This window comes from Magallana gigas, chromosome 5, assembly GCF_963853765.1.
Source record: "Magallana gigas chromosome 5, xbMagGiga1.1, whole genome shotgun sequence".
Classification (NCBI taxonomy): Eukaryota; Metazoa; Mollusca; class Bivalvia; order Ostreida; family Ostreidae; genus Magallana; species Magallana gigas.
Genome location: NC_088857.1, coordinates 21303028 through 21320225, shown reverse-complemented (window position 1 = coordinate 21320225; position 17198 = coordinate 21303028). Strand labels below are relative to the sequence as shown.

Below are 17198 nucleotides of genomic sequence, written 5' to 3'. Positions count from 1 at the left end.
CTTGATCGATAGTTAAAGACTGTGTTCAATAGATAAAAAGCATCTTGTCACGCCGATTTCTTTTAAAATAACCCAACTTTGATTCTAAACTGAAAAATTAAAAGGAAAGTGCATAAATGAGACTTATGAGGCTGAGTACTGACTTGAGGAAAGTTGGTGATGGCGGTGATTTGACTTTGTGATTGTTGGCGTGTTTATTTTTTATAAAGTTAAAGTATGAATCAGCACGACTTTATCTTACATGATGCGAGAGTTCAACATTAAGTGGACAGTTATATACGACATTCCGGATACTTCTTTATCACGGTTTCTTGCACTATGTCAAAGTGCCGTTTCCTCTGAAGGAAATAACTTAAAATTCCTGTAAATGACAGGAATTTTCACAAAACATGTTTCCCTGTATCTATTTGAAAGCAGATCATTAGTTTGAATAATATTTTATCCCTATAAAACGTCGATAGTGATTTTCTGGAGAATACTTACAAAAAGCATGCGAGTTGATGCCACAGTGGTACAGTACAGGCAACGCGGATCCTGTATTGGCCCGCGTTACCGCCACGGTACTTTTATCATTCCTACGATACACCACCGCGTCTTTTTGTACTTTTTGGGGAAAAACCAAACTGTCATAGCAAATTAGTATCAATAAACGTCCCACTCCACATATTTATATTTTCCCAATAAAACTCTAGACTAGTATGATCAACTCTAAATAGAGCGTATAAGAAAAAAATGTTATATACATTTTTTTTATCGTTCATTCTATTTTGCAAAACAGTGAATCTATGCCACATCAAATTCACAAAAAATGAGTTGGACGTAGTTTAACAGTTGATAAACTAACTTTGTCAACTACAAATATACTATAGTTCACAAACTATAAACTATAGTTTTAAAACAATTAGTTAATTATAGTTTTTATTGGTAAAACCATATTTAACTAACATTAAACGTAAACAATAGATTTTGCTGATAAATATATATTCACATATGTAGACTACATGTTTAATTTACATTCGTTAAATATAATTAAAAGTTGTTTATAAAATGATTTTTTTTTAATTTTGAAGAGAGTGTGATACTTTCATTTTCATGCACCAAATACAGCAATGAGACTTATGCTGAGACTTCTTATGAGGAGGAATACCCTTTTGTGTGTGTTGTAGGTAATGGTTGGATTAAACATTTACTGTGGAATCATTAAAATTTCGTGGGGGCCGATTTTCGTGGATTGCTTTAATTTTACAGGTTCATGGGGACGTAATTTCGTGTATTCTCTGATACTTACAAAAGGAACTATGACTTTACAGTCCTAATTTATTTATTCGTGGAGGATGTTAATTCGTGGGTGAGAGCTACCCACGAATTCCACGAAAATTGAGCCACCACGAAATCTAATGATTTCACAATATTTTCTTTTTTGTTTATCCTCGATTATATTGGGAAAATGGCATTGCATCTATTTAGAGCTGTTTTAACAAGATCTTGGACGTTGGGCAGTACGTGAAAAGTTTATTTTATTACAATTGTTTGTTGATCGAAAATGAATGAAACGAAAGAAAATACCCATTACTAGACGCCTCTTAATCTTATACTAAGCGGTGCGATATATATTGACTACCACAAGTTTTATTCCGAGAAATTACTGGCAAAAATGAAGAACATGCAGTCTAGTTTTTTAAAGTCATCACTACAAAGACTTGAATTTTTATTTTTTTTTTATTTTTTTTTTTGGGGGGGGGGGGGTATTTAGATATTTTGTTTTTGCAGGGGTTTTTTTCGGAGAGGGAGTGTACAGGGAAGTCGCCAATTCAGGATCACTTGTATGTGTTTCCTTTAAATATTGTTAAAATTTTAAATACATTGATGGCGATCTATTGCATGGCCTTCCTGACTTCGATCAGTTAAAATATTTGAAGATTATAGAGAAACAAAATTAGGAATCAAACGCTTCTAAATAAACAAAAATAATGTTTAATTTTACTTTGTAAAGCAATCTAAATATATTTTAAAGATTATTTTTCAAAAGTACATATCAGATTGGTTATGCAAGATTGAACGTTTTATTTAATCTTACAAAAATAAATATTATACTCAAAACACGTGGAGACGTTAATATTTGTGCTCATGGCGCATGAATTAGCAAAGCGTATTCATAGAAAATTCAACGTCGCAGATTTTTCAATGCAAACATAAGGGGAAATATACACTGAAATCAATGTTAAAACATGTATTATCCCATGTTGTGAGCTCATGTCTTGGATATACATGCATGGCACAGCCGATTGCATCATCCCATCGGTTTCCAGTTTCCTTTACGAATAAAAGACATATATAGTGTTAGTCTTGACCACAAACCCCGACATCGATGTTCTCTTGATTTATAGATGTAATCACACAAAGAAACCTGTGTTATCAACATATGTGACTTTTAAAGTGGAAATCAATGCGTGCTTTGTTAAACTACAGATTTCCCGAATACATGTATATACATATACATAACTGAAAAATAATAAATATCCAGAATAAAATCACAAATTGATCCTATTTATTGCAAACGTTTTCGCCATTGCTGGCTTTTCAGGCAGTCACGTTCTTAGGACAAATGAATATACATTATATAAATAGTGCCAGTTTAGGAGGGTAAGAGTTGAAATTGACACCCCGAGAAGAGTATTGTCAATCGACGCGAAGCGGAAGTTGACAGTGGTTTTCGAGGGGTGTCAATTTCAACTCTTACCCTCCTAAATAGGCACTATTTATTTTATTATACTGAATGTCTTAATTTTAAAGAAAACTTTACTACTTTTATATATGAATGACGTGAATTCTTTGGCGAACCGTACGCGCATAGTTTACGCTGTGTTGTGTTCTACGCGTTGCTAAGTGTGTTACTAACGCTGAGGGTAATAGAACGGATTATCAACTGCGTCTAAACCAATCAGATTTCAGTATTTAACATGAAAGTATAATAAAACATATATACATTCGAGACCATATTTTTGAACATTGAGAAATCGTCAAAATTACATGTACGCCAAAAAAAAAAAACCCTGGATATACCATTATCTCTTTACATCGCCAAGTCGCTAAAAAGTCGCTAAAAATCAGGTTCAGAAAAAATTATTTTAGTTCTAATAGTCGCTGAATTCAATAAATTGCAGTTCAGAAATTAATTTAAAAGTAATGTTTCTCTTCATAGATTCAATATGTTCATGTGGTTAAATTTTTGCATGTAAAAGAGGCATCGATTACTAAATAGACTAAGTACAAGTATATATTTGTAAAACTTGTCAAAGGGAAAAAGTCACATAAATAAAATATTTTTATCTGTTCCGTAACTCTCATAACTTTAAAATTAAGAATATAAATGATAAAGTTCTAAAAAATTCATGTTCTTTGGACTTCTAGAAAAGCAACATTTTCTACATAATAATAATTCATTCTGGTATTATATTGGAAGTGAAATGAATGGGCTTTATATATTATTGAGATAGATAATATAACTTTTATAATAGGAATTTTATATAAAAAATGTATTGAAAATAACAAAGAACAAGTTTTAAGTGGATCATATTTACCTGTAAAATTGAATGCATAACATCTCATGAACTCGATGTCAAACTACCTTACATTTTAAAAACAAATGCAATGCACTGCACTGCTGTCTAAGATAAATTTTTGGATAATTGGAATGACCACTACTGTGGAATCATTTAATTTCGGGGGGGGGGGGGGCAATTTTCGTGGATTGTGGGATTTTTGATTATTGGTGGGCATGTAATTTCGTAGATGCGTTGGTTTTTAGTTCCAGTAGGAAAACATAATCTTTTATTATTAGTTTTCGTGGAGGATGTAAATTTGTATGTAAGGGTTACCCACGAATACCACGAAAATTGAGCCACCTCGAATTCTAATGATTCCATAGTGTCAGAAAAGCGTTCATTTAGTATCAGTTGTTTTCAGAAAATATAAAAGGAAGTCTCTGTGAGAGTCTCATAAGAGTTTACCGCTATTTTAGTCTGTCCTGGTGCTTTCTAGGCTCATATAAAACTTAATAAAAATACTTAAGAAAAACAAGTACATGATACAAAGTAATTTTTAAAATAAACTGCCAAAATGAATTGTCACTAACACGTAAATATTGGCCTTAGGTAAACCCCCCTCCCCCTACCCAAGAAAAAACATAATCATATTTCTATATTAACATTGGTTGAATGAGAATGAATGGAAACCATTCTATATGGTGCATGTCACTAATTACTTCGTTTGTACCAATATATTCTTTTAAAAATTTGTTTTTAAACTTCTCCAAGTGCTGATAGCCTTGTTGAGAACTATCAAGGTGTGGATATTTCATTTTCATTCATTCTAGGTAGCATTTTCTTTTGCATATAATTTGTTTAATTACTTGGAAGCCACTCACCCAAGGATGTGTTGTGCAAAAATCAGTTTGAAATTGTGGTTCTGGAGATGATGGTTCAATCTTCTATTTTTTCAAAGAACTATTTGATGTTGCAAATTCATTACTCTTATGGGCGCAAAGGCCCACATCACTGCGGGTGCGAGTGACTGCATAGAGGATTTGATTTAAATATCAACTCCATGTACATGTACTTATGGTTGGTTTGTAAATTCTTTTAGAGATAACGTCGCTAATACATACAGAATGGCCAAGCAATATTTTTGGACATAACAAGGCCATCTTTCTTTCTTATGCAAGGTTACACAAACACTTGTTTTGCCCAATGCAGTAATGTGATAATATGTTAAACACAAGGTATAAAATCCCAAATTGTATGAAAAGATTCCATCTCCGTGTTAAAAATTTGCAATTAAAAAAGGGGACAAGTATACCTTTACCTTCAATTTCACTGTTTATTTCCTTATTTTCAATTAATTTTTTTTACATGGTCCCATAAAAGTGTGTGTGTGTGTGGGGGGGGGGGGGGGGGGCGGGGGGGGGGGCGGGACTCCATGTTAATTCAATTTTTTGTATGTAAAATTAAGAAAAATCTTCGCTGCACAAAAAAGGGGGGCAATCTGATGCTACGTGTCTTCTGCGAGTATGTAAGTCCTGGGTTCGGATACCGCTGGGACTTTTAAGATTTCAATCTTTCCAAAAAAATTTAAGCATATTTTTTGTCAAATATTTTAAAAATTAAAAATTATAAAATAGTGAAAGAATTTCCTTTGGCCCAGTCTGGCTCTTACTTCAACAGAGTGCCTTTATTCAAAGGTTGTGCAGTGACCATGAATACAGTATCTAGGTAAAAGTCACATCAGACCTCATCTAAACATTCCTGTCTTGACTTTATATTCTCCCTAATCCCTCATTTCGTTAACACCTTACAATGAGAGTGCTTTCGACTGAGGGTTTGCAGTGACCTTGAGCCATGCTTCTAGGTCAAATATGAAGGATGCTGCCGATGTCTGCAAAACCAAATTTCTGAAAAAACACTTAGGTATTCTCTTTGGCCCAGTCTTGCTCTGATTTAACAAAAATACTGTCAGTAGGTGTTGGGTTTGCAACTCCAGTCATCAGTCAAGGTCAAAAGAAATGTCCTCCAAAAGGTTTTTCATCCAAATGTTCTTTATCTAAGCAGAGCGTTGCCTATCTCAATGATGTTTAGAAATTTATCAATCTACATGTAATATAAACTATCAATCTATTTAAATGAAATTGCTTTTCTGATTGTCTCAAAACATTCGTTTGATATCATTTTATATTTTGTCTCCGATTAACCTTTTATGAATAATATACATGTATGTTTATCAAGAAAAGGGGACTTTTACAAAACTCACACAAATCCTACTATTATAGATAGAGGGGGTCAAAAGACAATGAGAGACAGGTAGAAAACATCTAAATGCTTAAAAAGATGTTTACCATCATTCATCTTAAGACATAATTACAGATCATTTCCAAAACATAAACTTTTATTGACTTAAAACAACAAACAAACATTGCAATGCCATGGATTGTTAGATATGAAGTTTTCCTTATGCCAAAAACAGCTACAAATAACAATGGGCACATTAAATTAATATAGGTACATTAATATAAAATTTCATATCATGCAAACTTTCTTGTTTCTAAAATCATATGGAATTATTACATAAGAGGAAAACTTCATTTTTGCATTCATCCTGAATACTAGTAATTTTGATCCCATTTACCGATAATGCGTACAATCATGATCTACATGAACATGTACATGATTTGTTCAGGTTCTTGAACTGTTCGCTTCGATCGTCACTGAATCATTCTATTCAGTTCTACCATAACACTGTTTTCAGATCTGTATGAAACATAGGCACTGGTCATACATTCATCACTTAAACACACTGTAAAATATAAGCTCTGCCTTGCTACCTTTTTATCATTTTTTAAGTTACTTTTTATCACAGAATGACTGTTATTAATATGTCCACGTGGCTATGGTTTACAGCTTCCTAAATACCAATGAACCTACCTACATAACAATCATCCGTAACCACTCCTAAAGCTCTTAATTATCATTTTACGAAAAGTTTCACCATTATGCACCAAAAATTTTGCTCGAGGTTTTACTGGTCCAAGAATTAACCAATTGCGTCCCTTGAAGTTCATTTCTTGACGTGTTTCTTTTCTTTTCCGTATGCACTATCTAGTCCTAGGCCCATGAATACTAAGACTGTGCCAATCCATTGCCGGCTGTTCATAGGGTTTTGGAAAATAATGACAGATCCCAAGATGGTAAAGAATTTCCTGGTGGTTGTGATAATGGAGCAAGTTAGTGGTCCAAATGTGGAAACGGTGATGAAAATGAAGGTCTGAAAAAAGAAAAGGGATTACATGTATAAAAATTTATTTCACATCAGTGGTGTAAATATGCCATATAAAAATTGAAGATTATTCACCATGCAATGTTTTTACAACCTCAAAACAAATTACTTTGTTTATTAACGTTGCATATGGTAAGAACATGATGAATTTAAAACTACAGTCAGATTTTCTCATTCTATGCAAGATTTTATTACACGTAGCATGAATTTGGAGCACAAAGATCAGTAACTCTTGTGAAAAGCTATTTAATTTAATATAATAATTGTCTCTCTTACCTGTCCAGCTGCACTGGCTAAACCAAACGTGACCATCTTGGCAAGTATAGATGGATGTCTTTCCATGAAACCTAAGAATGCTATGCCTTCTCCTGTTACTATAAGACCTATGGAAGACAATATAATGAGTGCATGAATTGTTTGAATCAATAATGTATTATCTATACCCAAATTTAGTTTCATTTTCCTATAATTCTGCTTGACAAAACTGCTAAATTTTTATTATTTTTGTGGTGGTAACATTTTGTATTTCAAGAGTTTGATTGTTTGATTGGGGTTAATTTCGTGATTTACTTACAAGTACGATAAAACTTCAGTTTTTATTCATTGTGAACATAACTCAAAGTGAAACACTATGAATTTGAAGAAAATTGTTCCAGCTTTGTATGTACATGTTTACGACTCATTTTGTCAATTCATTTTCATTGGGTTTTTTGTACATTAGAAAAATCTGAAAAAATAAAATTTTACAGCTGAATATTACAGATTCTGTTGAATAGGCACTGGTTCCTAATTTATTTTTTGAACTTTTGCCAAAGCTAAAAAAAACAACAAAATAAGTGTGACATACCTATAGCTGACCATAATATAGACCACACATTGATGTTGAACATCATGCTGTTGGCCCCTGTTTTGTGATCGGATCTCATTCTTTCCTGTACAGCTCCCGTTACACCATCTAGCGTCAGGGATACCAACTGCAGGGAAAAGGAATAAATGCAGATTTATTGAAACATTCGAAGTAATAATGACAATATGGGCTGAAAGTTTACTCATTCCCAATATAGAACAACTTGAATCTTATTACCTACATTGTTGGCAAAAGCTTAAGATTTAGGATTTACCCAGTTGATGTCTTCCTAACCCAAATTATTTGAACAAAGATCAGTAACTCTTGCAAATAGAAAGTTAATCAAAAGTTCAAGCTGCTTGGTCCGATTTTTTTGTTATTACAGTATCAAATTTTTTTTTCATACAAACCATTTATCTTAGAAAGTTATGGACTTTCTCCTATTTACATGAGCAGAATCAGTCTCCTATTAAAGTTAGAAATATTCAAAGTAAATAAAATAATTTCTTTTTCGGCAAACGAAAAAACAAACCAAAGTGCATCAAGGGAATTTTTAGAAAAGGAAACTGGAGGTTTTTAAAGGTAAAACCCCTGTTTACGAGATATCTATACTTACCTGCATCAACTTTTTGCATTTTCCCCGAGCTGCCTACGATCATGCCTGAACTTTTGAGACCACCCCTGTGGTATCATCTAGTGTTTACCCATAATGCACAAGCATACTTCCGTTTCAGTTTTGTGAGGGCCTACACAACTAGGACCCAATGAACAGGGGTGGGTGATGCAGGTAAGTATAGATATCTCGTAAACAGGGGTTTTACCTTTAAAAACCTCCAGTTTACATCAATATCTATACTTACCTGCATCAACTTTTTGCAGAATTTGTAGCAGAAATATTGGGCGGGATTACAATCACTATCATATAATAGTAAAATAAAGAATACACTCACCCAAAAAGATATTCTATTTTTGTTCTTTTTCTTTTGCCCATCTCGATGTATCAAGAACTGATGACTTGGCAAAGCGAGCTTCTCCTTGAGGAACATCTCTCATATAGAATGAAGTAAAGGTGTTTTCTGTTGCCCAATGAGCTGTCTGTAGAATTTCTTCTAGAGTTGCACCATTGAAAAGGGCCCATGAAGTTGCCAATCGTCTTGTATCATGTGCACGCACATGAGATAAGGTCTCACTGTTATGTTCATACACAAACTTTACTAGTGACACAATCCATCTTGAAATTGAATTCTTGGATGCTGGTTTTTGCGAGTCCGATTTGTAAGTCAAGAATAAACACTTTTCATCACCACGAGAAGACTCTGTCCTTTTTAGGTACATTTTAAGTGCTCTACAAGGACACAAAAGCAAGTCTTTACTGTCTGTTGCAAAGCTATTAAACTCTGGTATGAATATTGGTTTCCATGGCTTTCCTAATCTCTGAGTTTTGGCTAAAAACTGTATATTTGGTAATAAACGTATTCCATTCTGCTCAAGACGTAAATGTGACTCTCCAATTGAAAGAGCTTGAATTTCGCTTACTCTTGATGCTGTTGCCAGAGCCACAAGGAACACTGTCTTCCATGTAAGGTACTTCATATCGCATGAATTCATCGGTTCAAATGGGGAGTCACACAACTTCCAAAGAACAGTCGGCAAATCCCAATTTGGAAGTAATGGTCGTACATTAGGTTCAGAATTGTATATTCCTTTTATTAACTTTGACAGATCAGTGTTGTTACTGACAGAACTATTGCTCCAACCCTTATGCATAGATGCTATCGCTGACCTATAACCCATTAAAGTATTTGGCTTACAATTACGTTCTTCATGCAAATAGATGAAGAAGTCTGCTAAATCAGCTACAGTGGCCTCAACTGAATCCTTTTGGTTCTTGGCACACCATTCCTTGTAGATTCGTATTCTAGCATCATACATTTTTCTTGTTGACTGTCTTCGTGAGTTGAAGATAAATGACTTAGCTTTCTCAGAAAATCTATTCTCTGTTCTTTGTTGTTTGAAATTTTCCAAACCGCCAGATGCAGACTTTCTGGACTTGGATGAATGAACTGCCCTCTTCTTTGAGTCAACATGTCTCTTATTATTGGAAGTTCCCTTGGAATGTCGACCAATAGATGTAGTAGGTCTGGAAACCACGACTGTCTTGGTGAAAACGGAGCGATGAGGAGAAGAACACACGACTCCTGTTCCACTTTCCTGAGTACTTTCGGAATTAATATGGGAGGCGGAAATGCATATGCAAACATTCCTGTCCAATCTACAGCTAGCGCATCGCATTCCCATGCCAAGGGGTCTGGAAACGGAGAACAAAACACTGCTAGTTTCCGGTTTTCCCTTGTTGCGAATAAATCTATGTTTGGAGTGGGAAAAACTCGAAAAATCTGCTGAACTATTTCTTGGTTGAGACTCCATTCTGTCATCTTGGGAATTTGTCGCCCTCTGGACAACTGATCCGCTATTACATTCTTTTTCCCTGGAATGTGAGCTGCTTTGAGCTGTATCCCGAGAAGGTGACACCAATGCAGAATCCTCCATGTCATCACGCATAGGGCTGCAGACTTTGTCCCCCCTTGGCGATTGATGTAAGACACTACTGTTGAATTGTCTGTCCTCAGCAAGACTTGCCTGTGTTTGACATTGTCCCTGAAGTGATGAAGTGCATTCTCCACTGCACTGAGTTCCAACAGATTTATATGTGATGACTGTTCTATCACCGTCCATTTCCCCGACACATTGCGATCCTCTAGGTGGGCTCCCCACCCGTAAGTTGATGCATCCGTCCACAAGGTTAGGTCTGCTCTGAAGCTCAGAATAGACGTTCCTGCCAGAACATTCCCTCTCTCTATCCACCAGAGAAGATGTGGGATGAGGAAACTGTCCATTTGAATCAGATGATCCAGTTCGTCCACATGTGGACGCCACTGGGACAGAAGGCAGAACTGAATGGGACGCATCTTGAGTCTGGCAAGAGGTACCAAATCTATACAGGCTGCCATTAAACCAAGGATTCTGAGGAATGTACGTGCTGGGATAAAAGATTCCATAACCATGGTAGAAATTGCCCCAAACAGACTGAGAAAAGGGTCCAAACTGGGGTAGACCATACCCTGTTGGAGGTTGAATAGTGCTCCAAGATAAGTTATCTGTTGCGTTGGCTGCAGAATTGACTTGGATTGATTTATTACCAGGCCCAAGTCCATCAGCAGAAACAAAGTTCTCCTTAGTTGATGAACTAATGTCATTCGATCTGCATTTTTGAGAAGCCAATCGTCCAGGTACATGTAAATGGAAATCTGTTGACTTCTTAGATGTGCACCTATTGCCCCCATTAATTTCGTAAACACTCTTGGGGCTGTTGCTAGACCGAAGGGCATTGACCTGAATTGATAATGGATATTGTCTATGCAAAACCTGAGGTATTTCCTGTCTTCTGGATAAATTGGAACATGTAGATATGCATCCTTTAGATCTATTGATGCCACCCAGTCTCCTACATTCAGAGCCTGTATTACTGACCTTAAAGACTCCATCTTGAAATGTTGATTTTGGAGAAATATATTTAACGGTTTCAAATTGAGAATCGGACGGTAACCTCCGTCTCGTTTTTGGAACAACAAAAAAGGTGCTGTAAAACCCCTGACCTTCCTGGGTCTTGGGAACAATCTCTATGGCATGCTTTTCTAATAAACTTTCTATTTCTTCTAAAATACATTGTCTTTGGACGACATCTTGTACATTTGTTATTCTTACTCCTGTATTTGGAGGGTGTTTTATGAACACAAGTTTGAGTCCTTCCTGGACTATTTTTAAAATCCAATCGTCGGATGTAATTTTCATCCACTCCCTGTGGTACGAAATGATCCGACAGCCTACTTTGGCTGATTTCTGCAACTCGAGTCGAGTCTCTAATTGATCCGTCAAAATTACTTTGGGGGACGAAACCCCAAACGATCTTGTGCAGAGCCACGAGTTTGACCTCTGAAAGAACCTCTTGAATTGAAATTTCGTCCTCTTCCTATAGTAGTCTTTTGATTCTTTTCTGCAGCAAACTTTCCCTTCTTTGCAAAGGATGACTGCTGTTCTTTCGGTTCCGAGGTGCCCACTGAATCATCTCTCTTTCTTTTCCTTGCAGAACTGAGGGCTGAACCATCTCTCTGCTTTGAACCCCTCAGGTGCTGTGTTTCTTTAGCATCGCGCATACTTTCTGCACTTGCGTGAAGAATATCAAAATACTTCCCACAAAAGAGCTTAGGATTCAGAGTTGTCTGTACAAGGAGTTTGTTTTCAGTTGCTTTGTTTTTAAAAGCCAAATCCTCAATGTGAATGGCTCTGCGGGCTGCAACTGCACCCACTAACATGCGGGAAGTAACATCAGCCATTGACTTGAACACCTGCATGAGTGCTTGTAGGGCCTCTGTCTTGTCCTCATCAGATACAACGTTATCAACGTAGGACGTAATTAGAGAGGCATATGTCAACTCTCTTAGAAGAAGTCGAGATCCTTGATCTATCTTCCATAACTCATTGTTGCGTGAATGCAACATAGGGTTGCGGAAACGGTAAGAATTTTTGTTTCCTTTTCTCCCTGTTGTAAAACTGCTGTCCTCAATGTTGTCATCAAGGCGCGGCGTTGTGCAGTACTTGTCAAAGTCGGAAGAAGCGACTCGGTATTTTTCATCATCTGATGCTTTATAAGTCCGAATCGCACCTTTTCGCTGGAATTCTTCATCAACATCTGTTAATGTGTTTAAAATGTACCCATCCATAGGCAAAGACTGTTGTGGGGTAGATGATTTTGTCCCAATCAAACGATTTGACATGTATGATTTGAAGTCTCGGCTCTGAGTTTCAGAGGCATCAACTGAGTTGATGTTCAGTTCTGTAGACACTTTTTTAACAAAATTTTTCCAGTCTACCATGCATGAACCATTAGAGTCTGTGTCATGCGTATGTACTGAACCCAAGACAGAGTTATCAAACTCTGAACGATTATCCTCGTGAACATCAATAACATCATCAAGTGAATTGCTTAAGACTTGATCAGTTTCACCTCTGTGACTTACCAGATCATCGTCATCCGATTCTCTGGAGCGTTGATCATCTGACGGTCGAAATCTATCGAACCTGTTACACGCCCTGTCTGAACGAACATCAGACGTAATAGCAATAGTCGGTTGTTTATTCGAATCCTGGACCAACTCTTTAATTCTAGCGTCAATCAACCTTTTCATGCAATTCTCTTGATATTGCTGCCATTGGGCTTCGAAATTCCCCAACACGAAAGGCGGAAAATTACCTACTTGCGGTGGGACTGAACCCTGCGTCAAGTCGCCGCCATTTTGACTCATTTCTGTCGGAGAAAGAATTTCTGACGCAGCTACGTTTCCCGCAGAGGAAACTTGACTATCAGAACGATTGCCACTATTCCCCACAGAGGGAACTTCTGGATTTGGCAATGTAGCTGACTTTCTCCCCGCTTCAGATTTCTTTCGCTCGATCATCTTTCTGATCAACGTCCGTTTTTCCTCTGACCACTTACTGCAAACTTCGCATGGAAATGCTTCGTTGCAAACTCTGTGTCTATAGCACTCTGCGTGGTCATCCAAAACGGTCATTTCTCTATTACATTTTACGCAAATTTTAAATGAATCAGACATTTTAAGACCGCAGGCTTAAGAAATTTTAATCGAAGAAAAACACGCGGCTTTTCTTCTCGAATGCCCGAACAAAACTGAAACGGAAGTATGCTTGTGCATTATGGGTAAACACTAGATGATACCACAGGGGTGGTCTCAAAAGTTCAGGCATGATCGTAGGCAGCTCGGGGAAAATGCAAAAAGTTGATGCAGGTAAGTATAGATATTGATGTAAACCGTTTGGTTTCGTCCCCCAAATGATTGGGGTTACTAGTATTCAACCTGCATGCTATGCATCGATTGTAAAGAAAGCAAACTTCAGAAATATTAGCGAACAAAACGTACACATGTTTATTTGTAATTTGTCTGATTATTTCAACCTTTATTTAATACGATGTCAAAGTCGTAATACAAACATACCTGTCTCGTCATCAGGGGTAAAATTTAACATGAGGTGAAATAACGCGGTACCCTTTTATGTTGTTTGTTTGTTAGCAAATTTTGTACGTATTTTTCTTCATTGTAATTTGGCATAATTGACTAGAAAAAACTACTGCAATGTCTATTATTATACATACACTAAGCATAACCATCGTTTAAAAGCGTGCATAAAATTTGATGTAAAATCGAACCAAGCAGCTTTCAGTATATCTTGAATAAAGTCATCAAATTAGTCTGACTTGAAACCCACTTTGTGCAAATAAAACATATTATTGAAACCTGTTTTGTGCAAAAACATATTACTGGAACCCAAATAATCATGGAAATTTCATTTAAGAGGTTCCATCTGAAGTAAAGTTGACACATTATGGTATAACACAATCACTAAATGAAAACAAACTGATTCCCAACAACTAATTTTGAATGCAAGGTTTCAATTCCACATACCAGTAAAATCTCTCCCATGCCAATGAGACTGTCAGAGTCTGATTTCTTGCTTTGTCCTGAATCTTTATACAGGAACATGGCGACGCCTAAGACTATCATAAGAACAAATAGAAATTTGGCCCATGGATAACGCTTCCTTGCGAAAATAATCCCTAGAATCATTACAGGAATGGGTTTTGCTGATTTTCCCAAGACCTGAAAAAGTGAAAAACGTAATTACATTGAAATTTTATTTCTATATCTGAATGTTAAATCATAATGTTTAACAGTTTGTAATAAAAAAGAAAAGAATTTTCAGTCTTCAGATTCCAATTCACTAGTGCTGAAACGAATGTTCGAATATTTGCGAATGAACAGTAAATTTCTAATATTCGAATGTATATTTAGCATTTGAATATTCGATCACATTTTACACCCATATTAGGCATTGTAAACTAAGCAACATCTTGTTATTTCGTTACAATGGAAAGGAGAAGCAGGAAAATTTTACTCTGAACGAAAGAAAAGACAAGCCATCTATGACTGCCATGCTTGGTAGAATCTATTACTGTACTTAACCCAGTAATAGACTCTTCCGCCATGCTTGTTTACCTTGAAAGTAAAAAGCAGGGTTTACATCAAACGGAGACAAACATTCTGGATTTATCAATTCATAATAGACGCTGAAGAAATAATTTGCTTAAATGTTTGAACGAGTGTGAGCTACGGAGAGTTAATATTGAAAGGTACATTGAAAGTTTTTTTAAAAAGATACCTCGATATAATTTGTTTTTTTTTAAATAAACAGAACATTTCCAGAACTATGAGCGTTATCAGTTTTCTTTTTAATACTATATCAAACATGGCGTAAATATTTGGACTGACTTACGAAGTTACGTATCGGTCTCACACAGGAGTCAGGACTGCAGGATATTATTAAAGAAGTAATAAATCTGTTGATTCTATTTAAAGGAAATTTAAAAAAAAATATATCAGTATATTATTATTTGCTTAAAAAATAAATGCACACCCAATTCAATGGATACTCATGCATTAATTAAGTGGCAACTTCGAACTGACGTGTTTAGGCAGTCTACACATACACCCACTTGGTAATAAAAACTCAATACCTTGTCTTTGACATCTACGAATATTCGAATACTGATTTATGGTATTCGTTTCAGCACTACAATTCACATTAATAAAGCAGTGAAATCAGTCATTTCTGTGGTAAGTCTGTACTACCTGTGTGGGGTATGAAACATGCTGCAGGGCGTGATTGCTAGCCAACATTGCACCCAGGTATGACAATGAACATAGAGAGAACATTTTGCCTGGAGTTGTGTCTCTTTCCTTTTGCCAAAACATGGCTAGACGAAAAGAAAAGAAAAAGAAATAAATTACAGGTATTCTTGAATTACACTATAGAAATCTAACAATAAGCATGATGATGAGATAAAATGGTAAACTGGAGAATATATATTTGTATATAAGTTTTTTTTTCACCATAGCATCAACCACATTAGGAAATAAATAACATACCAATTTTAGCTGCAAGAGCATTGATGATACATTGCACAAATACCAGGGCTAATGTGTATTTGAACTTTTCTGCCTTCTCTCCCTCTCCATATTTGCCCTTTGTTCTGTTAAAATACAAACATGGAGGGTAACTAGAATTACCGAAATACCCGTGATTTACCGAAATGCCCTTCAAAAACACCGAAATGCCTCATTTGAGCACAAATATTTAACATCATAGTTTAAATCTAAGTGTTTAAATGTATTTCCCAAATTTTCAGTTTGATAATGTAATTATTTTGACATAAATAGCGATTTTTAACATGTGTAGACATTGGGTTAAGAACGATAACTCTTGCATGAATTGCTTTTCACTCGAATAGAGATGTGAAATTTTATTCCTAAGAATTAAAAATAACAGTTTATCAGCTTTTTTTTTTAATATCATATAATAACTATCAAAAATCCATATAGAGTGGAAGCAACTATAAAAAGAGCAACTATTTTAAAGATGTAATTCCTATCAGAATTGCTCCTTTCTCTTGCACACGTATATAACACAAGTTCAAGTATTATAATAAATATATACATTTATTCCAAAAATTAACTTTATTTACAATAACTATATATATAAAATACTAGACATACACTCTTTATGGCGTAATAATGGGCATTTTGGTGTTTTCACCGGGTATTTCGGTGATTTCACCGGGTATTTCGGTAAATCGCGGGTATTTCGGTAATTCTATGTACTGAAACATGGACATGTATAGATGAAGTTCAGGCTTGTACATGAAAAACATATGTTAGGACCATTAAGCATGGGGGGGGTGATTTATTTACATCCAGTGATCAGGCTAAGGGTGAGAGAATAACAGTGTAAGTTGTGTGATAGCCTGTTGTTGGCGAATTTCGTTCCTATCAAGCTCATAAACTGCAGTTTGATTTTTACCCACAAGAAAAAGAATTTATATTGAACCTCATTGTTGTTTCCTGTTAGGCTAAAATGTTTCATCCTAAGCTTTTATTCTAACAGCAATTTTAAAAAATATAATTATTATATGAACTGGTATATTTATGACAGCATCTGATTTAAAAAGAGCATCTGAATCGAAACTCACATTGACTCCTGGATGATGCCATAGTAGAAATAACAGATGAATGTCCCTGCAGCACAAATAAGGAGCTTGTTCCTGCCCGCTGTCATCTCCGCGTGTTTGGTGCTATCTGGTATGGGGACTATATGAGATGGACCTGTGAGAGGAATATCACCTGTCATACACGCTTTAAACAGTAAATGTGTTTACATGACGTGTCGAATTCTCAAAACACCGCAAGGGAACTCTTACTTCCGGTTTAGGTTAGGGTAAAACAAGAGGTAATGATGCCTCTAAATATTAACTACTTATAAGGAGAAAAAATGAAAAACAACACATATCAGCATAGCTTAAATTTTTCTTTATCTATTGATAAATTTTTATATT

The 17198-nt window shown here is 35.6% G+C and overlaps 1 protein-coding gene across 1 annotated transcript; it reads right to left on the bottom strand.

The window, feature by feature from the left end:
• Positions 1-6251: 6251 nt before the first annotated feature.
• On the bottom strand, positions 6252-17077 carry LOC105332603 (solute carrier family 35 member B1). Its single transcript, XM_066084140.1, has 7 exons — positions 16836-17077; positions 15736-15839; positions 15439-15563; positions 14215-14409; positions 7676-7802; positions 7105-7211; positions 6252-6816 (listed from the first exon to the last, which is right to left on the bottom strand). The coding sequence occupies exons 1-7, from the start codon at positions 16991-16993 to the stop codon at positions 6610-6612; spliced, it is 1023 nt and encodes a 340-aa protein (XP_065940212.1). The 5' UTR covers positions 16994-17077; the 3' UTR covers positions 6252-6609.
• Positions 17078-17198: the final 121 nt, after the last annotated feature.

What these genes read in the sequence shown, in the direction of transcription:
- LOC105332603 (XM_066084140.1), bottom strand. Translation starts at nt 16,993, where the DNA reads ATGACAGGTGATATTCCTCTCACAGGTCCATCTCATATAGTCCCCATA. An exon ending in ATGTTTCATACCCCACACAG is followed by an intron (nt 14,410 to 15,438) that starts GTAGTACAGACT and finishes TCACTTTTTCAG; the next exon opens with GTCTTGGGAAAATCAGCAAA. An exon ending in TAGCCAGTGCAGCTGGACAG is followed by an intron (nt 6,817 to 7,104) that starts GTAAGAGAGACA and finishes TTCTTTTTTCAG; the next exon opens with ACCTTCATTTTCATCACCGT.